Source organism: Neopsephotus bourkii, unplaced genomic scaffold (genome assembly GCF_033783945.1).
Source record: "Neopsephotus bourkii isolate Nb327-2 ecotype Australia unplaced genomic scaffold, CSIRO-AGI_Nbou_v1 NB_1820, whole genome shotgun sequence".
In the NCBI taxonomy this organism is placed as follows: domain Eukaryota; kingdom Metazoa; phylum Chordata; class Aves; order Psittaciformes; family Psittacidae; genus Neopsephotus; species Neopsephotus bourkii.
In genome coordinates, this window is record NW_026902293.1 from 13,895,112 (window position 1) to 13,917,838 (window position 22,727).

Here is a 22,727-nt window from a genome sequence, read left to right on the forward strand (position 1 = left end):
CAGAGGTACTTCGGGACCGCTGCCGATGCAGAGCCGGGCCAGATCTGCTGAGCCAGTGGCGAGCTCTGAACCACGACTGCAGTAAACTCTTAATACTGTATCAGAGTTATAAAAATATCCAAAGCTCCAGACAGCTCGCTGATGGGAATTCACCGCAGCCGTCTGTATGAACCCAGCTCCCACAAGGAACAACGAAGAAAGTACAAGATCAGCGCTACAAGCCTGCCCATCCACAAGCGCGACCTCTCCTGCCGCCCTGCGCATGCTCCAATTGCCCTGCCTCCCTCCCCTGAGCCTGCCCACAGCACTGCCTTGCGGTGGGGTTGTGAGGAGTTTTGCGTTTTAGCCGTAAAGCACTGACCGCCGCCGTTGCGAAGGGAGGGAAGTTTGAAGTACAGCGGTGGTTTGTACGAGTAAGCGGTGGTATGGAGGGGGAACGCACTATCCCTGGAGAGCTCTACCTTGTGAATAAGGGGATTCAGAGGTGAGGAGCTTGTCGGAGGGGTAGTAAGCATGGGGAGCTGGGCCCCTGGGGTGAGGGGAGGTTGCGGGAGCTAGGCGCTTGGGGTGAGGGAATGCCGTGGCGCAGTGCTGGGTGGAGCAGCCCGAGAATGAAGCTGTCTGGCTGATGACAAGTGCCTTTCCTTTATAGCTTGCTGGAGGTCTCCCCGAGCTCAGAGTTGCACACCCTCAATGTGCACTGTAACCGCATCACCAGGATCGAAGGTCTCGGTCATCTCCGTAACCTGCAACATCTAGACCTGTCGTCAAATCAAATCCGCCGGATCGAGGGGCTAAATTCCCTGGCTAATCTGCGCACTCTAAGCTTATCCTGTAACCTGATAACGAAAGTAGAAGGTCTGCAATATTTATTTCTGTCCATTTAGCAACAAATGAAGCTTTTCTAAGAGTTGTGTTAAAGCTTGCTTCTGGAAAGTATGCACATAATTAAGGTTATACGAACTTAGTTGAGCTACTAACCACATTATGATGTAAGTTTTAAAAAGGGTTGTCCTGCTTTCAGCTGGGATAAAGTTAATTTTCTTCCTAGTAGCTGGCACAGAGCTGTGTTTTGGCTTTAGTCTGAGAACAATGCTGGTAACACACTGATGTTTTAGTTTTTGCTAAGTAAATGCTTACCCCAGTGAAGGACTTTTCAGTCTCTTGTGCTCTGCCAATGAGGAGGGGCACAAGAAGCCTGGAAAGAGGAGAGACAGGACACCTGACCCGAACTACCCAAAGGGGTATTCCATACCACAGCATGTCATGTCATGTCATGGGGGGAGTTACCTGGAAGCGACCGAATGCTGCTCGGATCAAACTGAGTATCGGTCTGTGGGGTGGTGAGCAGTTGTACAGTGCATCACTTGTGTTTATGGTTTTCCCTTTCCCTTTTAGTTTTATATTCTCACCCCTTGTTATTTCCCTTAGTATTATATTGTACTTTAGTTACTAATCTGTTCATATCTCAACTTGTGAGGTTTACCTATTTTTGATTCTCTTCCCCGTCCTGCCTGGAGACAGGGAAAGAGGCAGGGGTGAGTGAATGGCTGTGTGATATTTAGTTGCTGGCTAGGTTTAAACCACAAGATGACTATGTAGTCTCTGTAAGCTTTATCATAGCAAAATGCCTTAATTTAGAAGGCAAACCTGATTTTTATATTACGATTATAGTTCACTGTCGTAATTTGTAGTTAGGATTTTTGAAAGTTGCTCTGCAAGTTTTAATTTGATCAAAGCAGAACATTGTTTTAAATATCTTGCTGTTTCTTATTTCCCTCATTTTTTTTAGGACTGGAAAAACTCTATAATTTAACTATGATCAATTTGTCATATAATCACATACATGATCTCTCTGGTAAGTGACTTTAATATGTACAGTGCAATAAAAAGCATTTGCCTCACTTTAGTTTTGACCAAGTATATTTTTAGAAGTTTCTAGTAGTTCAGCCAGATCCTGAGTAATGCTGTGAAAGGTGGCAGTTCCTCTGAGTACTCGCAGCTTTCAAGTTCCTAACATTAAGGGTTGTTCTGAGCTGGAATTTATTCTGTATGTGGTGAGCTGAGTTTGTTCACAAAGTAGCACAGAAAACATTTCAAGCTTATTTCCAATGTGAAAAAAAGCAGTAATCTCAGAAGATATTTCCAAAATATTCATATCTTTCTTTTTATAGGACAGAAATGTAGCTTTGTCTATGATATGGATGTTCTCTTCTAAATATGTTTGTTGGAATGTTAAGTTGTTGCTTCTAACCAAGATTTTAAGCTACAGAATGAAGGGAGTAATAGAAAATTTAAATAATAATAATAGAAAATTTAAAAGAACATTGGTAACAGTTTTGTTAATGATCTGAGTTATAAAAAGGAACTTGAAGCAAAATGTTTATTTTTCTACATGCTTAACAATTAGAAACTAATCTTTCCTTAAAGCTCCCCAGCTTTTTTTTGAGCTGTGTGGAAGGTACCATAGCTAATTAATGTATGTAAACAGGAATTCGGAGTTGTTATGAAATTTCAAGTTACTATGATGTGTAACTTCCTGAATATCTTTTATCAAGACGCAGTTTGTTCTAAACTAGTCAGGAATTGTAGCAGAAATCATTACTTTGGTGTTTTTTCTCAAATTTTCAGGATTTCAGTGCCTTCATGGAACCAGTCATAAGCTTAGCCATATTGACCTTCACAGCAACTGTGTAAACAATATTAATCACTTAGTTCAGTGCACAAAGGGGCTGTGCAGTTTGACACATCTGACACTGGAAAAAAACGGAAAAGCCAATCCAGTTTGTCACACACCAGGTATGGATCTCAGATAGATACTTTATACTCATTAGGTCAGTGGTTTCCCTAAACTGTAAGCCAGGTTCTGACACTTGCTTACTTATTTGTTCTTTAACCAGCCAGCTTGCAGAAATCTAAATTCTGACAAAATTAATCTGTTTTCAGTTGGAAAAAAAAAAAAAATTCTCTTCACCCCCAACATATTATCAAAGTTGTAATTAGTTGTATGCCTTGATAAGGCTCAGTTTTTCACTTTTTATTTCGGGTTAAGGTGGGAGATAGACAAAGAGTGATAGGAAAAGAAAGTATTGCAGAAATTGGAGGAGAGGAGTTTTATATGGTGGGTGGGTGGAGAATCTGAAGAATGTAGAGAGAGAAATTGAGCTATGTAGAAAAAGGACAGGCATGGTAAGTAGATGGTCTTCTACTGAGAAAGGTCACAAGAGGAAGATCAGTAATAAGCACTATTAGCCTTTCCTTCTTTTCCCACAGCTTCAGAAAGTAGTGATGGACTCTAAGATGCTCTGCAGTAATTAGCATTTTCATCAAAGTAGTAGGCAAGGATTTCACTAGGCAGTGTGGAGACAAGCTGGAGAAATGCACGTGGATATATCACTTTCAGTGTCATTGCCTAGAGCTTCTTGTTTTGGTATAGGGTTTTTGTGTTCTTTAAATGTTACAGCTGGTGTTCATACGTTAAGTTCATCCTGTTTTGGTGCAGGTCTTATTTGTGTATAAGAGAGGGAAAATCTACAGGAAGGTGGAAGTGGGGGCTTGATACTTTTGGAGTAGCTGAAAGAGAATTTCATTACAAAGAGCAGAATAGTAGGAATTATATTACAAAATAGCAATCATATTATAAGCATGTAACTGATAAAGGTCTATGTGTACAATTCTTGGAGATAATTGAGGGAAGACAAAAAAGGACCTAGGTAATGTTTCCAAAAGCACATATGAATGAGTTTTACAGATGCATTCAGGCACCATGGAAGCAGTAACAGGACTGTTAAAGTTATCTGGATAACTTAGAAAATTACACTAGTTTTTTCTGTAAGCGATTTGCATACCTCTTCATATCTACCTCTTTGGTGGCACTTTTGGAACTACAGTGTTCAGAAGCGCAAATTCTATTAATTTAAAGAAATTTCATTTCAATGTCTTACAGTTTCATAACTGCTTATTTCATTCACAGAAAAAGGATGACATTATTATCAAAGGATGACATTATCTAAGCCCTGTCCGAACTTGTCTTTCCATTACTGTGTCTACCCTAGCACTTGATAAAACTGTCTTGGTGCAGTAAGCTAATATTAAGTTTGTCCATGCAACTGCTGTGTGCTGGTGGTGGTGGGTGAAATGCTCACATAGACCGGCAGTAGGCAGGCAGTTTCCCAGTCAATTTGTTTTTTAATGTCTGTCAAAAGCCTTATGGGTGGGGAAAGGCAAGACAAGGTAACTCACTACATATTTTTGTTCTATTACAAATCCAGTGAATAATTTAAGATGTCTAGTGCATTTTATGTACCCTGTCATCTTTGGGGATTTATTTCAGTTTAAATGCACTTTCTTTTCCTCAAGGTTATAGAGAAATTGTTGTTCAGATGTTACCACAGCTAACAGCTCTAGATGAAAGAAATACTTCTCGTGACCCAATGGACCCAGCAGAAAAAAAATGTTCAGATTTTCAGTGTTTAGAAGACATTTGGAGCTGTTTGGTTTCACCTGGGTGTCCCTCATCCAAGGATCAGGTGCTGTAGATTCTGTGTACTGATTTAAAATGGATAATTTTTTTTTATATATTGCATGTAACTCATTAATGTTGCAAGGGTTGTCTTTCCTTTTGATAGAACTATGTTAGCTTACCAGTGGTGACACCACATATCGACCAGGCGTTAGCTCATTTCCATCAACGTACAAAAATACCGGAACAGAATTCTATCAGCTCCTCTACAGAGCTTGTCTCATCTTCAGAACCAGAGAAGGCTGAACTTGATAAAATATACAGTGAGATGAGAATTAAAAAAATGGAAGACCAGATTTCACAGATACTGCAAAAGGTGATTTATTTATTTATTTTTTCTGTGATTGTACGGAAAATCTTGTTTGTAAAATGAGGTTTACCTTTCGATAATTCAGAAGCTAACTGGGACAGACTGGAGCATTTCTACTGCTATGTGTGCTGACTTAGTGCTAATGTGTTCTTAATAATTATGAGAAACAGGGAATAAACCAAAACCAAGTCTTTAAAACTGAGTAAGTCACAAAAACTTTCATACTGAGTAAAAACCATGAGGTATGGAATTAGAAGAACTATCTGATCATGCTGTATTAGAAAATTGTTTTCTGGTTTTTTACCCTGAACCCATCAATATAGTAAGTGAACCAGAATAAAATATGAACTGCAGCAAAGTATCTGGATTATAGAGTTAGTGAAAATTAATTTCACTAGTTGGTCAAGTTGATCTGATATGTTTGTTAGGTGTGTTTTTGTAACTGCTTGTGGTGTATGTTACATGTTTGCAAGGTGGCTTTGGTTTTAAGTGCTGTTTGTTCCACATTTTGGTCCGAGCTTCTGTGCCTATGGATTTTACCAAATTTCAGGTGTTTCAAAAAGGTGTTTTCAGAACTGTGTGTTCTCAAGCATGCTGTTCTGTTTGGCTTATTTTAACTTTAAAACAATTAAATGGTTTGTTCCCTCCCTACGAGGAGGGAAGGGGTTGTTTAGAAGCAATTAGTTACTTTTCTATCAAAATTATTTTGTGTGAACTTTTTAAAAGTAGCATCTGAATAAGTATTAGAAATGAGCCAATTAGAAAGGGTAATAGGCTTAGATAAAACTTCTATTTGTTTTTAGGTATCTGATACCTCAGGAAGGGAAGCTTCTGTAAATGTTCTCAAAGCTAAGAGAGACACAGATCCAACTTCTGAGAGCGAAATTGAGAGCAGGAAAGAGAACAGAAAGGTTACAAAAAGAAGCAAGCTCCCTACTTACCACAGAACTACGTTATCTACGAGATGTCATGTGCATCCCCTCAAGAACAAAGTAACTGACAGGTATCCCAATGTTTGCCATGTATGAAGCCAGAATGAATTGAGTACTGTCAGAGTGAATGTAGTTTAACTTGAAACATTTTGCTGAAAGTGGTAGGTTAGGTAAATTAGCTCTGCTAATAGTGCTCTAGAAATTATTAGCTACTGAGGCTTCACTCAGTCATTTACCGAGGCTTCACTCAGTCATTTCAGTATATAAGCCTTTTCTGTCTTTAGGTGAAAAGAAAATTGCACTGAAGATTCCAAAACACTTTCAGAATTCTAACAGCTTAGAGTTTCATCTTTGTTTCAAATTGTGGTGACAGAAGAATTCTCCACAGACAGTGAGTTATTAAAAAATAAGAATAAAAGATTCATAGTGTCAGAACAGTAGTCAAGAATGTAACTCTGTATTTTATGATGAAACTGAGGATGTCATGGTAATTTGCTTGATTTATGTAGCAAATATCAGAAGTGAGGAGTAGATGATATAAGTTGGAATATATTAGTTTAGTCAGCCAGTGTGGCTCTACAACTCCTGCTTTTCTAAAATTGTTTCATTTTTATGATCACAGGAGTTTTTTCAGATAGCATCTACTAGTACTACATACTTTTTTACAGCTGAAGATTTGAATTTAGCTGTTTTACAATCTGCTTGCAAATTATTTTCTACGTAGTTTTGAACCTCTCTAAAATTCAGCTTCTACAAAGAACTGTAAAATTTTGTTCTGAAAAAATGTTTGAATCCCCTGTTATTGTTTAAACTTCACATGTTTCTAACTATACCTTGATGCCCTGCTGTTACAGGGAAGAGAAGAAGAGTTCCTCAAAGTGTTCATACTCCAGTCAGAGAGACACTCATCTCAGTGCGTCATTGAATACTCGATACTTGGAAGTAGTGGGAAAGAAAGCTGAAATGATAACTGGAAGACAGAACAATATAGAAAAAGCAGAAGAAATTAATTCAAATGCCACAGAGGAATCAACATACCGAGTATGTTTTTCATCATTTCAAGTGAAATATATTTTCACCTGAAGCCAGGCATATGTCTCCTGGTGAAACTTTAAAATTGGATGTGACAAAAATTAATTGCATGTAGATAGTATCAAAAAATAGTGGAGTTCTTACAGTGTCAGCTGGAATAGAATTTATTTTATTTCATTTCTATAGGGCTACTTGACCTGGTTGCTTGCACTTTCCCCTATCATCCATGGGTTCCAGAAAGACAAAAAAATCTTATTCTACAGTTATGAATATTATTTGTAATTTTTGGCTACAATTCAGTGTTTCCCAGTAAATTGATGCTTACCATATACTTGCTAAGGTGCTGATTCAAGAACTGGATCAGGAGAAAGAAAGGAGGTGGAAAGCAGAGCAAGCAGAGAAGAAATTAATAGAGCATGTCAGAGAGCTACAGAAACATGCAAAAGAAGAAAAGAGTATTCAGAGTATGGCTGTATACACTACAGACAGGTAGGGGAACAGTGGTGTAGTATAAGAGTTTCTTGTTTGGTTGGGTTTTTTTTAATTTAAGACAGTTCTATTTATAGTCTTAAGAAAGCAGAACAGCTTTAAACAATGTACTTGGAAAATAATGCAACAAGAAGTAGTGCTAAAATTTCTCTATTACCTAGTGAAATTCCTTTCTTCCTGTTCTTGTCTCAGAACACTATTGGTATTCTAGCCATTATTTTCCAAGCAGTCTGTATCATAATTGTTCAGCACAGGCTGTAGTGGCTGTCTCATCTCATACTTTCGGCTTCCAATTTCCAGTCTTCCTTTCCATCTACAGTGATCGGTTTGGCGTTTTTTTTGGGTTCCTTTTTCCTGCACAGTGCGCTTGAACAAAGGTGTTTCTGGCAGAGCAGAGTTGGCCAACAGGCAATATTCTGTCCTGGTCAGGCCTAGTATATCTTTCTAAAGACTGCTGTTATCATCCTTGTAAGTTCTGAGCAGCATTGTTTTTTTAAAAGAAAAGTTCTCCCTCCCAACAGCATTGTTTGTTGTTGGCTGTAATTGGAGATGTCTGTTCTATTTGTCTTAACTGCATTGTGCATGCGCTTGGCTGAGGAGCCACTGGCGCAAGGCTACCATCTGCGGGCTTATGAATGAACGCCTCTAAGTATCCTGCCTAGACACTTGTTGTGCTATTGCGTCATCGGTCATTTATGATTGACCCTGGAGATGACAGTCTCGTTCAGAATGCATGGGTGAAGGTCTTCCTGAATCTTTGTTAGCTAAGACAGGCCTTCCTCAGAGGAGAAGGAAAACTCCTACCTTCAGACGTGGGCTGATGGAGCTCGTCTAGCCTTGTATGGTCTTCCATCAGAGAAGGACACTCTTACAAAACCTACAACCTGTGGACTTTGCTGTCACCCTCCTAGCTAACTAGGCAGTTTAACCTCAGGTGTAAAGGGTGGGGCCAGTTCTGCTCAAGCTGCGCTTCACCTTAAAAATCCACTGCACAGGCTGGAAGGGCTCACTCTCACTTGTCTGTACGGACAGGTGAGGGTCGAAACGGTAGGTGACAAGGTGCATGGGTAGCTGCAGATCCAACCTTGCATGTGGGCGGACCAGCGCATGGGTAGGTCGAAATTGCTCAGGAGATGACAGTCCTGGTCGGACACTCTCTGATTGCCTAAGCACCCTTTTTTCGATTTGCATATCCCACTTGCCCTTGGTCATCGTGCTTGTAGTAAGCGTGGTTAAAGCCCTTCCGAAATCCTCACTCGCGAAGCCAAGCCATCGATTTATCAAAGACCCATTTTCTTTCGTGTAAGGAAGAAACAAGCCAAATGCTTCCTGAGTTACCATCTGTGACTGGCTGTGATTATGTCCCACTTTTTTTCCTCTGTTTTAGGTTCACTTCTGCCTTTTATATGTTACCACCTTAAATAAGAGGCTTATTATGTTCTTTCTCTTGTAAGATAGATCTTGTATCAAAAATTATTAAAGCATTAAAGGATATTACATTTTTTGTGAATAAAATTATTAAATTAGAAATTGTTAACATGTTCAATTTCTGTATAAAGTAAAATGATACTGGAATGCCATTTTCTTGAAGAACCTGTCTCTAGCCTTATTTCTTTTAAAATGAAGCTCGATATAGTGATGCTGTTCACAGCTTCAGAAATATTTTACATATTTTTTAACAGTTTTACATGGCATTGCTATAAATACTAAAACTCAGCAAACAACAAGATAGGGTACTACAGTGCTTACTGATGTGTTTTTCTCTCAGTGTATTTGACATCAACCTAAATAATAAAATGCTTGTAATACAACCTTATTGCATTTATTCTCAGGCTAAAGGAATTGATATTGAAAGAGAGAAATATTAAAGCAAGACTGCAAGCAGATGTACAACAGTTGAAAGGTGAAACTGAAAGACTTACTAATGAGTTAAATCAGGCAAGAAATAAAGAAGCAGAATATCAGAAGGCCATACAAGCTTTAGAAGAAACACTATCCAAGAAGGAGACACAGCGACTGCAGCAACGAACAACAGAGGTAAATATTTTTCATGGGTAAATAATACATAAATAATACAACAGCAACAGGATAGCTACTGTAATCCTAGGGATCAAGAAACGCTAGATTTTACAAGCCTTAAGTCTGAATTTTCCACAATAGAAGCTGAGGCTTTTTTTTTCTTCATAATCATATTTAATAAGTATCCACTCTAATTGTCAGTTAATGTCTGTTATGAAGAGGTATGTCATGTGATGTGGCCTTAAGGTAAAAGAGAACAAGTCCTGTTAACATGGAGAGTTGGTATTTTCTCACAGTATTCAGGGATAAACAAGTTTTCTAAAATATTGCTGAAATCAGTATCTTACTATGAGGATGGAAATCTGGTAGTTCTGTCTGGTTTACTGATTTAAAGAATTAAGTGCTTTTAATTCCCACCAGAAAAAAAAAAAATTTAAAGTGGTTTTGAGTTTGCTTTAAATATGAGAACATAATGATATTTACTTTTTTTGTCAGAAGTACTTTGTTCAGTGTACAAATACATAACATGGAAGATGCTGAAGCAGATATTGCCACTGTATCTAACATAATGATTGGTGAATTTTCAGTGGCCAAACGCTGCATCTACCAATATCTGTTCCAATTGTTTGGTTATATTCTTATATTAGCCCATTCCCGTGTCTGAAAAGCTTCTGAACTGCTAGTATGGTGCTGTAAGAAATCTGATCGTTCAGATACCCTGAAAAGAAAAAGAATCGGAAAGTGTGCTAACAACTGATCTCCAAGTGCTATTCAAGTTATGAAGTAGCCATCCTTGGCTTCAGGCTTCTGTTTAGGCACCTGAGTATCTCTTCCATTATTTTTTTTTTTAATTGTTTTTTTTTTTTTCCTTAACTGCAAATACCCAGAAGCTGTTATGGATCTGGAAGTGACCTTCAGTTTAGGTCAGATACCTGCTTGTCACTTTGAAAAGTACTAAATTTAGTGATTTAGAGGAGAGTGGTTGCTTTTTTCGTTTGGTTTGGTTTTCTTTTTTCCTTCCCTGTAAGGAAGAAAATACCTTATTGGTGTATGAGGTTTTTAATTTTCTTCTAATGAGTTTGTAGACATAAGTTGTCTTTTTTGATAATAGTAGCATCATTTTTATTAACTGCAAAATGTCATTAACTTCCTGCCTCTAAGATCCTGTAGCAAATACTCTTTAATTATGTTTCAAAGAATAATGGTGCTCTAGAAACTAAACTCTCTTTCTGAATGTTCAGATTTAATATACCTTTGGCCTATTTTATCAATGCCAAGATTAACAAATTTTAGAATATTTTATAAAGCTTTCTTATAGTACACATTGGTAGTTAGCTTGAGGGGTAAATTTTGGTTACTCAGGGTAGTCACCACTTAAGGACTTTAGTCAATATTACTAGATTACTTCTGTAAGGGATTCAAGATAAACAAGCTACTATGCATCTAAATGTGTAGATATTTTCCAGAAGTCTTTAAATTTACATGTGTTCTCACTTGAAATCTTTGGGTTTAAGTGTTTCAATTTTGGAGACAATTTCTTTACTTAATCCACAAAACAACAGCAATACAGTGGGGCGCATGTAGATGTTACTCATGAAGAGGCTTAATATGGGAACTTAGTTTCATATTCAAGTCTCTCAATAATTTTCATACAACTGAAGCTAATGTATGAACTTTAGGTACCTCCGACATTCTCAAGCTGGAAGTCATAACATGCAGCAGCACATATGTATCTTAAGGATATATATAATAAGCACATATGTATCATTGCACGCAATGATGAACATTGAAAACAATGTTTTATTCATCAGTGCAGGACATTCAATACAGCTCTTGATTTTTTGTCTTTCATTTTGATCTTTCAAAAATCCAGTTGAGAGGGACAGTTGTGATGAAAGAAAACAATTTGGGATTTTGTTTTTTATTTTTTGTTTTGTGAGGATTGCAGGGGGGTGTTTGCTTTCTTGTGAGTTGGAAAGTAAACTAGGTTGTATCTTGTATTCTAGCTCTGCCATTAGATTACTGACACTTAAGACTAATCGATTTGATAATCACAGAATTGATACTCTTGAAAGCAAAGAGAAAACTTGTGTAAGTACAAACTGTGAGCACCCTTTGCTTAGGACAGGTTGACAAGTTGTTACTTCTCACTGCTTGAGCACAAAAGGCTCAGGATGAATGCCACAAGTAATGATGAGGAGTAAGAACATATTCATTAACATCACCTCTACTGTTTCTGTGGCGTGTGCTAACTTGGAGCCTTCTGAAGTGTCTTGATTCTGAATTACCATTTCATGAGTAATTAAAACCTTTTTTATAACTTTTTTCATATATTTTTAAACAGAAAAAGCAGAGCATGCCACCTGGTGTTTACACTGATTCTTCATTTTTTCTTAAAATCATTAGATGCAACTCTGTTCGGCAATTTTAAACATATAACTTCGAAATATGCAGATTTTTGTAACTGTGTTTAAAAAAAAAGTTATATTGAATACATACAAATGTTTTGCTTGAAACTAATGGAAGTATTACAATATGAGAGTTTGTAATTGAGCAAATCATTCTGCCAATCAATACATGTGTTCCACTTCTGCAAAACATTCTCAAGTTCTTTATAAATTAAGCAAATGTTCCTAGTTCTTCATGGAAGCTGCTTTTTTCTGTTGTAGTAAGTTAAGCAAAGATATAATATTAGACATCTTGTCTGAAATTTCTGCAAGTGTAAAATACATAGTAAATAAAACAACAAACAGGGCAAAGGGAAAAAAAACAACCTACTTCCCTTGTCTTGAGCTAGGCAACATAATAAAATTCCATAAAATTTTATGAAAAATACTGACATTTGTGGAGCCCAGGTAGATATGTATAACACTGTATTAAAGCACCTGCTCCTGTATATTCTGGTATAAGGCATAAAGAACAGATTGCAGTTTTAAGAAAATCTTTGTGCTCTCTTTATGAATTCTACACAGATGAAACAGGTGCAAGAAGCAGAGCTTAAAGCGTCAGCAAATGAAAGGGAAGTACAGTTACTTCGAATATCCTTCCGACAACAGAAGGAGAAGGTAAAACAACTACACGAACTTCTTATATTAAGAGAGCAAGAGCAAAGGTACGGGATCCTCTGTTTTCACAAATAGAGATGCTAGTGTTGCAAATATGTCTTGTTTAAATGTGTTCTGCAAAGTGGCAGTGCGTGTTTGTGGGTTTGGGGTGTTTTTTTTTTTAATGGGAGAGATGGTCTTTGTAAAAATGTAGATGTCTTCCCACCCATTTTCTTTCTTATTTAAGAGTATCTTCCTGTCTTGTGGATTCCTGACTCATAAGCCCATGTAGGTAACTGTGCTCTTCCAGCCTTTCATTTGATATATTCTTGTCTTATTCTGTGGCTGAACTTTTTATTTTAAATACTTTATCTTTAATCCGGAAAATAATCAGATTAAAAAAAAATCACATTCAAATTATTGTCTGAAGAGCTGATCTGCATATATACGATAATTCAGTGTTCAAAAAAACAGCATCTTCCTCTCAAAATTTATTTTTTTAAAGCATACTTGAAGATAAGTTCATACCGTTTAGCTAATACAATCACTGTATGTACTAACTAAAGAAACAAGTGGTGTTTCGATTTACAAGGCTAAATGTATTCAGACACCAAGGCAATTGAGGGCTTAGGTGGGAAGAATGCAATAGCTGTGTTTTGAGATCTCCAATTATCTCAAATCTCCAAAAGATGTAATGTGAAGGACAGTGGATGTGTCTTCTGTTTGTGCTTTAAAGCAGATGAACAGAATAGTCTTAAAGTACAGGGTACTTCTGCTTCAAAATTCTCTTGTAGGGGTGCTTCCAGATAGGAAGGAGGCTTATCCTGGAATCCTTCAGGTACCCATTACTTCTGCTTTTCAGGTTCTGGGCCTGAGTGAGAAGGAAGAGTCTAGTGTGGGGGTGAAGAGAATGACTGTAAGAGGGTATCTGGCTGTGGAGTGCTTTTTCCCTATTCCACTATCTCTTCCAGATGTTTGTTATCAGCAAAGCAAACAAATGCTAACTAATAGCAAAAGAGCAATTGAATAATTTCTACAAAAGTCTGAATTAAAGAGATGACAATAGTCAACACTTTTCCTTATCCCTGAGCCGTTGTCACAAAAGACTGAAATCTGTCTGTGAAATTAAGGAATTTATCTCCTATATTATGTAATTTGTTATCCTTTCTAAGAAATACTAAGGAAATTATTTGAAACAGCTGTGAGATACTGCAGGTCTTGTCTTGAGCATATGTTTGATAACTTCAGGAAAGAACTTGAAACCCGAGTTGCTTTAAATGGACCTGAATTTCAAGATGCTTTGTCAAAAGCAGTGGCTAAAGAGGAGCAGAGGCATGAACAGCATGTTAAAGAGTTTCAGGAGAAAATTAATACGTTAAACCAGAAGTACAAAGAATTAGAAGATGAATTTCGTTTAGCTTTAATTATTGAAGGAAAAAGGTTTAAAGAGGTAAGACAAAAAGAACATTAAACAACAATCTAGGTGGAGTTGTAGTTCTCTCAAATTTGTTGGGTTTGAGGTGTTGGGGGTTGGTTTTGGGGGGAGGATGTGGTTTGGTGGGGTTTTTTTTGTTGTTGTTTGTTTTGCTTTTTTAGCTGGGTTAGTTGGGGGTTTTTTGAAGTATCACCAACAAACTGATAGAAAACCAGTTTAAGATACTCACTAATTTCAAGTACTGTTGATGAACTTATATTTCTTCCTTTATTTGAAATTGAAATGACATTTGTGTGTATGTGTACACATTTTTTCCAAATGTTAGCATTTTTCAAGTCTTGTCTTTATGAAACTTCAGGTGAAAGAGGGTTTTGAAAGTATTGCTGCTGATCTAGCTGAACATAAACAAACCATCTTTGAGTTTGAACAAAAGGAAAAAGAGATGACAAGTGTGATCCAAGACCTTACAAGCATAGTGAAAGAACAGAAAGCAAAGATAGCAGAACTAACAAAAGCAAATGAAGAAGCTACAGCAAACCTAAAGGTACTTGTTTCAGAACATTTCAACTGCGTATATGATTTTTTTTGGTACTATTTTATTTATAGAAGTTAGGAATGCCATGCAAGGTAGGTTAACAAGTTTCCTGTTGCACTAAAACCTAGCACTCCACATCAGCCCGTATTCATGCATCCTGCACTTCAATTTCTCAAACACACTGCTCCACATGTAGCAGAATCTACACTCCCCCCTCTTCAGAAGTGCACTTCTTCCCTTGTGGGCACTACCATTTTATATATAATCAAGTGGTCACTCTAAACTGAGATGTAAAAACCTTAAAGAATAGCCCTGACCTCTTTATACATTCAAAATAATGAAACATGGTTCTGCAGTGGTCACTGTATGTGAAGTAACAATGAAATTGAACAATCGAGAGTAATTATTAGCAGCTTAATATCTCAGAGTTGCATAAAATTAGCATATTAGTAATTATCTTCTAATTGCCTGATGTTAAATACTGTGGGCACAATTGCTTTATCTTACACTACTATCAGTGTATATTAACATTATAGTACTACCTTGTTAAATCTTAAAAATCTTAGGAACTAACTTTTAAATCATTGTGTGATCCAGTCCATCTTTGTATTAAAACTTCTGTGCAGTGCAACCCCTGCACTGCTGTTTCTCATCTCCTCCCTCCATGTTGCTGTTGGGGTGTCCAAACATTGGACAGGATAGCATCCTGCCAGTCGGTGGCGCTGCTACAAAGTTAAATAACTGTATTAAGCACCTGTAATCTGTAGCCTGCATAACTGAAGATAAATCTTTATCACAGGGAGTGGGAAGTTCATCCCAGCTTCTGTCCGTTTTCTTTTGATTTTTAGTGTCTTAAGTAGACTTTCTATTTCTTTTGTGGGGTCTTTTTTGGTGGGGTTTTGGGTTTTTTTTTTTTGCTTGCTTGTTTGGTTGGTTTTTTTAAAGTTGTGCATTTATAATTCTAAACAGGCTTTTCTAATGGTATTGATAATTTAAGGTGGCTGTTTAGAAATCAGCTTTACATTTTTCTGGGATCTAAGTATGTCTATTTGAAGCAAACATTTTTGTGTTTTATTTCTGGGAAGAGTTGCAGATAGAACCCTATACGCAAGCAAAATATTCTTCAGTTAACTTAATTTGCTGCATATAAGCATTGCTTTCCTACCACTTAGTAGTGATCTGAAATTTTGAGTACCTGTTTTCAAGGATCTTATTGTCTTTTTTCCAATGTTCATTTATACAGTGTCAAACTGAAGAACTTGAAACTGTAGTCAAGGAGGACAAACAGAAGGCTGCCCAGGTTGAAATTCTGAAAAAAGAAAATGGAAAGCTTATTTCCCAGCTGACAGCCCAGGAATCTGTGATTGATGGGTTAAAAATGGAAAGAAAAATATGGGGGCAGGAGTTGGCACAACAGGGTAAATTTATTTTTCCTTTTTTTTTTTTCAGAAAAGAATGGTGATGTTCAGTGTCATACCTTTCACATGAACACTCCATTATAGTTGTAACCGTGGTCTTTGGATCTTACTGGTCTCTGTTGATCTTACCTAGTTATAAAGATACACAAAAGTAGATGTTCTGTAGGATGCAGGTCATTATAGGAACTGTAACAGCAGTTATAATAATTGTGGGAGATAGTTGTAAATGCAGTTTGTCTGTTTAACCTAAATGTTAAAATACCTTAATGTTATACAAAGCACTTTTAAATATGAAGTTAGTTAGGAAAACAAGAATTTGTAAATACTGTTATCTAAAGCTGCTTGTCTGTCAGATAAATCTAATGTGAAAATTTCAGTATATATCTTAAGAAGTGTTAAATACTGGGTGAAATAAAGCTTGGGCTTTTTTCATTTTTCTTATTGACATGACTCAGCACCACCTTGTGGGTTCTTTGAGACTGGCTGGGTCTGCTGTTGACTATCCTTTGAAAACTTCTCTGACAGACCTTCAGTTCTACATGTCTTCTCAAGTGTTACCTGCTGTCCTGGGTTCAGCAGTAGCAGTCTTTTTTTTTCTCCTTGGTAGCTGGTGCAGTGCTGTCATTTTGACTTTCGGCCTGGGAACAGCGCTGATAGCACTGATGTTTTTAGTTATGCTCAAATGTTTGGTCTGGCCAAGGACTTTCTGAGCCTCATGCTCTGCCAGGGAGGAGGAGAAGCCGGGAGGAAACAGAGACAGGACACCTGACCCAAACTGACCAAAGAAGTATCCCATACCACAGCACGCCATGCCCAGGATGTAACTGAGAGTTACCTGGAAGGGCTAGGGCACTGCGGGGTTGGAGGAGGTATCGGTCAGTGCTTGGTTGGGCTGGGGGGGGAGTTATCGGTCGGTGGGTGCTGAGGTGTTGTATTCTCTTCCCTTGTTATTTCCTTTATCATTACTATCATTGGTGGTAGCAGCAGTGATTTGTGTTATACCTTAGTTACTAAACTGTTCTTATCTCAACCCGTGGGAGTTGCATTCTTTTGATTCTCCTTCCCATCCCTCCAGGAGCAGGGGGTGGGCAAAAAGAGGGGGAGTGAGAGAGCGACTTGGTGAATTATGGCTGACTTTGTTTAAACCACAACACCTGCCTACAGATTAAAGCTTTACAATGTTTCCAGTGGGCAAAATGATCATGTTTGTTTTTTAAGGTAGTTCTTACTTTTGCCTTCCTCCCTCATTATACATCTTGAACTTATCTGTAAAATGAGTGCTATAGTGTCAATATGCTGTTTTATCTAGGAGCTCACCTTGCTCAAGATCGGGGAAAACTGGAGGCAAAAATTGAAGTTTTAACGAATGAGATTGAGATGTTAAAAAAGCAAAAGGAACAGGACAGTGATACTATAAGAATTAAAAACAAAATAGTGGATGATCAGACAGAAACAATCAGGAGATTAAAAGAAGTAAGTGCCATGTCTGACAATCTGTGTGCTTAGCTAAAACTAAGGTGTGCAGTGCAAGTTATTGTAAAGGTTGTGATAAAAGCTGACTGCCCTCCTAGTTTACCAACTTGGAAAGCATCATTAGGCTAACAGTGGCAGCTAATTTCACTGAGAGCAGAAGAGGGCCTTGTATAAACTTGATGTACAGAGATGCTACTTTGAATCTTTCACTGAACCTGTTTATGTAAAGACTTTCTTTTTGTCTCACTTTGAGTTACTTTTGATAATGATTTTGAGAGAGGAAAAATTAGGATAGCATAATTCTTCATGTGAGTTTAACAGAAAAGCAGAAAAAGATTCTTGAAGAGATTGCTTATTTACAATGTAAATATTTTTCTTTATTTTCTTGTAAATCGCTATTTTAGCAGCAGAGGTACTATGTTTTAATTCATCTCATTGAGGGACTTCAGACTTTATCAATCAGAGCAAAGAGAATGTGAACTCAGTGATTTGTGTATATAGAATAAGTTGTATTAGAGCTGTAAATAGCTTTTGTCATAATTTGCTTTCAATTTCAGGTTTATGTTTTGATGATTAAGTACTTTTCATATAATAATACATTTAGAACAGCAAGCTTTCACATGTTCCTTTCTACCATAGACTAAACAGATCCTCTTAAAAGGTACCTACCAGTAAAGTTAAAATGAAGGGTGTTCATGTTCTAAAATTTTTATCTTCTAAAGGCCTTACAAGAAAAAGATAAACAAATCAGAAAACAGCATGAAGAAAACCTGAAAGCTCAAAAATGTTTCCAAGTACAGTTGGATGAAAAAGCTGCTGAATTTGAAGAGCTAATGGAAAAATTAGAAAGGCAAAATGGAAGAAAAGAGGAATTAAAGCAACTGCTAGAAGAGAAAGAAGTAGAACTTGATGACATCAAGGATGCGTACAGGTGATACAAGTGGCAATAATTTGTGATTATGACTGTGCAGCACTGCTCTTAGTTATTGCATGTTCAGAGAGTACTTGCTTGCTATTAAGATCCACAGAAATGTGGAAAAATGAAAGCATGGAAAACGTTTTTTTCAGCCCTCCTAGGTGGTATCTACACTCATTGTAAATACGTGCATTTTATTTTCAGTGCACTGAAAATGAAGTGGCAAGGTAAAGAAGAAATATTAAGCCAGCTGGAGGTGCAGGTTAAACGAATGAAGGAGAACTTCGATATCAAAGAGAAGAAGCTGATTGAGGAGAGAGATAAAAGTCTTCAAACTCAGAGGTGAGCACCTTAATAACTTATTTTGTGACTGCTTAGTTATTATAGAGTTGCACTGTTTATAAGTGTGCAAAAATGTTTGCTTATATGGTGAAAGAATGCATAATACTTTTGTAAGTACTTGGTGAGCACAGTCGGTGCAAAGTCTGTGCGTGCAGAAGTAATTCTTACTATACAGGTGACTTACTTTGTGGAACTAGAATTCAGTTAAACATTCCTCCTGTAAACTTTCTAGCTGTGTTCCCAATTTCTTTGAATAGTTGGAGCCAATGTTTGTTCCCTCCCTAGTATGCCTGTTCCACCACAGTGTTTTTGGTTTTTCAGTGAGGAAACTCCATGTTACGATTACATGATAGAGACTCTCTACAGGCATCACACATGCTGGCTGGAGTCATGTAGTGAAGGTGCTTGCACATGAGGCACAGTCTGCAGCAGGGTTTCTTTGAGCATGAGCCTGTAACCCTTCCAGCTCGTGACTTGGATTCATGGGTTGCAAATCACAGGTTAATGCCTGTAGCCAGCACTTGGGCTTACAAGAGAGGCCACGGTATTTCATTATGCAGGATGATGAAAACAGCTTGTGCACTTCATAGGAAATTGAGGGCAGATCCTCAATATTTATTACAACAATACTAATAAATCACAGATTCATTTAGGTTGGAAAAGACCTTCAAGATCAAGTCCAAACGTTAACCCAATACTGCCAAGTCCACTACTAAGCCATATCCCTAAGTGCCACATGTATGCACGTTCACCCTTTTGGTGAAGAAATTTTTCCTAATATCCAGTCTAAACCTCCTGTGGTGCAATTTGAGGCCATTTCCTTTCATCGTATTGCTCCTACCTCCTATTGGAGAGACCAACACCCACTTTGGAACATCCTCCTTTCAGGTAGTTGTAGAGAGGGATGAGGTCCCCCCTGAGTCTGTTTTTCTTCAGGCTAACCAGCAGTTCCCTCACAACCACTCTTTTTTCACCAGGCAGCTTTCCAGCCTCTCTTCCCCAAGCCTGTAGCGTTGCATGAGGTTGTTGTGGCCCAAGTGCAGAACCTGGCACTTTGCCTTGTTGAACCTCATACTAAGGGCCACAGCCCATCGATCCAGCCGGTCGTGATCCCTGTGCAGAGCCTTCATACCGTCGAGCAGATCAATACTCCCATGAAACTTGCTATTAACATTTCAGTCTGTGACAAACAGACTGTTTATAAGTTACCTCTCATTCCCTTCCCACACAGGTAGCAATAGGCTTTTTATTTATTTTATTACTCCTCTTGTACTGTCAATTTTTAATTTTTTTTGAGCATTTAACAGTAAATATGAGATGATACAGAAGGAAATACTTATAACCCCAAAAATAGTCAGGGACTTGGATGATGCTCAGTTATTTCAAATGCGTCTGGCATTATGGAGATGTATGGTAGACCGCTGCCTGTGATGAGCTTAGATTGCTAGTGTGGTTTTTACTTTATTCTTTGGCCCCTTTCTCTTATTTTATTTCCTTCCTCCCTCCCAACTATTCTTAGGAAAAGACTAGCTATCTAATAAAACTGTATATGTATCCAGCAGCGATAACCACACTGTTACTGAAGTAATAAGCTAGTATGACTAAGGCTTTTTTTGCTTTACATTTTCTAATTGAACACTAAAAAAATTACATTTTATTTATTATTTAAGGAAGGTCGTGATTAACAAATGCAAGAAAATACCTTTATGGTTAAATTTGATTTAAAACAAACAAATGAAAAACAACAAAAACACAAACCAAAAACAGCCACCTCCAATAGTCAGTAGTATCATGTGTTGGAAGGTCTGGAGTGAAACTGAAATTTTGTCCCAAATAATTCTGTTCTGTTTCAAAATTTCATTGTAAATTAATTGCATAGTGGAATAATTTGTCTTGCTTTATGTTGCTACTTATTTTGGAATTAATAAAAGCAGAATTTGCTTGAAGCCAAGGAAAGGCTTCACTACTGTGAAGCAGGTGCTTTTCTATTTCTGTAAGAGACAGGCTTACAGTCTGTTTACAGGATCACATAGTTCAGTCATTGACTTCTCAGGAAGCAAAAACATAAGTATGTGTTGGAAAACGGTTGGAGTTCTTATCCATGTTGACAGTAGCAAGCCTGAATCTTTGTGTTGTTAGTGATTAAATGCTTCTAAGAGGAATGCCGGAAGCCCTACGCATGGTGCATAGACCTAGAACAGGAGAAAACACTTGAGAAAACAGGACATCTGGAGCTAGGTATTGCAATAACTGTTTTTATGCCTATGTTATTAAAATCTTATCAAAGGCAGAATTAGACAAAATACTTCAGTAGTTTGCAGGACTGTGATTTGATTTTATTTCTTTTTTAATCCTTTTTTAGGATTGCTGTGGAAAAGCTTCATGAAATGGATGATGCTTTCAGAAAACAACTTGGGTCAATGTTGGTAGCTCATCAGGAAGAACTATTGCAGCTGGCAAATGAAAAGGAAAAACAAATTGAAGCAGCAAATGAAAAAGTAATTTAAATACTAAATTTGTATGTTTATTGCATTTGCATTTTTGTTCTGCAGCTGCTAAAACAGTGGTGCTTGGAAGTCACCTGTCTGTATCTATTCAGCTAGTCTCTGAATGGAAAAAGCCCTGGTTTAGTACTCAAACTTCACACAGCCAAAACATCTCTAGAATTTGTACCATCGGGAGGTTCCGGATTCAAGTAAAGGGGCATGTTGTGTAGCTGGTTATGAGGCAATAGCTAAGCATTCCCTTACTTATACAAGCAAGAATAATGATGATTATGCCATCACCTGTGCCAGTGCTAACATATGTTCCTGTCACATACGCAGTAGGTATTTTGATGTTTGTACATTACTCACTGTCTCCTAGCAAATTAATACTTTTTTAAAGGCAAAATTATGTTACTGCGTACAGTGTCAAAAGTAGTGCATTGCTTATTTAAACACAAGCATGTTACTCTTGCATTGCTTAAGAGTGTTTAAAAATAGCCAAGATTGTATGGGTTTGGGTATATTAAAGAAAAGCAAGAATCCTATTTAATCCCATGTGCTCTTTCAGGTTTACTGCGTTGAAGAAGAAATGCGGCAGCTTCTGCAGGAAATGGCAAACCATAAAAAAGCCATGGAAAATAAAATAAGACGACTTACATATGCACTGAACGATTTTCAGCAAGATCTTTGAAAATTGTGTAACACACATTTTTAGTGTATATAGGAACAGATTTTAGCAAATTCATACATGACACTGCATTTTTCCTTGTTTTCTAGAGAATAAATTATTTGATATATTTTGATGATTCAGGATTCAGACAAGTATTTTTACATTATTTTAATAATAACTATTTATTTCTAATCTTTGGTTATTTTTAACTTCTGCCAGAATGGGTCAAAATATATAAAAGAAGAGCATCATATTAGCATGTTTAATAAGAGGAAAAGAAGATTGGGCCTTTGCTTCTAAAACAAGAGCCTGAACTCTTGCTTCCTTGGGGAAGAGATTAAGAACATACCTGAAAATTGTTGATGGAGCATACATGATTTCTGCAACTCAGAGTGCCTTTTTTGGCTGCATAGTTTGGTTCTCTACAGCAATAGGCTTCCTACCAGCTTTTGAAAAACAGGAGATAATAAGCTAACAGCTTTTTACAGAAACTAATCATCAGTTTTATGTTAATATGGCTGTTATATTTCTTTCATGAGGGAGAGTTTACCATCTCTGCTGTACTTGGGCATTTATTGTATTTGCTTGTTCTTGGAACATCCTAAACTGTTGTTGCACTACACCACACTGAAGCGTTTAATGCTGCAGTAGCAAGTAAAACACCAACTAGTAACCACGACAGTTACTTGTTGGTACACCAGATGGAGCTATTTCTTCCCGTCTCGTAGTAGCTAAAGGAGAGTCCTGGTGCTCCAATGAGGATGGAAGCCAGGTTTACCATGGGCCTCTTCAGAGCCCAGTGCTACAGTGTAACGGTACAGGTGCATCATTTTTGTGCCCAGTAAGAGCACCAGTGCTAGTAGAAGGCCCTGGCCTTTGGCTAACTGTACAAGGCCTGTTGGGCTCGTTATCAACTTGTTATGAAAGCTTGCTGTGTGAACCAGAGCTTGATACCAGCTCTTCTTGTTATGAGGTGCAGCTGAAGCATGGGATGTAACAAAGTCCTTGAAAACAGCACAAGCTGAAAGTGGAGTCCAGGGCTGCAAAAACAACTCACTGATGATCAGTGACTGGACTTTCATAAAGCACAACCTTGAGAGCTGG

The 22,727-nt window shown here is 37.5% G+C and overlaps 1 protein-coding gene across 2 annotated transcripts; it reads left to right on the forward strand.

The window, feature by feature from the left end:
• Positions 1-328: 328 nt before the first annotated feature.
• On the forward strand, positions 329-21,768 carry LRRCC1 (leucine rich repeat and coiled-coil centrosomal protein 1). Of its 2 annotated transcripts, XM_061343070.1 has the most exons (19): positions 329-484; positions 653-858; positions 1,793-1,858; positions 2,632-2,799; positions 4,360-4,529; positions 4,629-4,838; positions 5,636-5,835; positions 6,619-6,805; positions 7,137-7,285; positions 9,118-9,322; positions 12,277-12,416; positions 13,597-13,798; positions 14,142-14,327; positions 15,562-15,736; positions 17,046-17,209; positions 17,932-18,140; positions 18,330-18,467; positions 20,830-20,965; positions 21,522-21,768. In XM_061343070.1, exons 1-19 carry the CDS (start codon positions 426-428, stop codon positions 21,642-21,644), a joined length of 3,093 nt encoding a protein of 1,030 aa, XP_061199054.1. In that variant the 5' UTR covers positions 329-425; the 3' UTR covers positions 21,645-21,768. The 2 variants fall into 2 exon arrangements, with proteins under 2 accessions (XP_061199054.1, XP_061199055.1); XM_061343071.1 differs by lacking the exons at positions 20,830-20,965; positions 21,522-21,768 and adding an exon at positions 18,789-19,080.
• Positions 21,769-22,727: the final 959 nt, after the last annotated feature.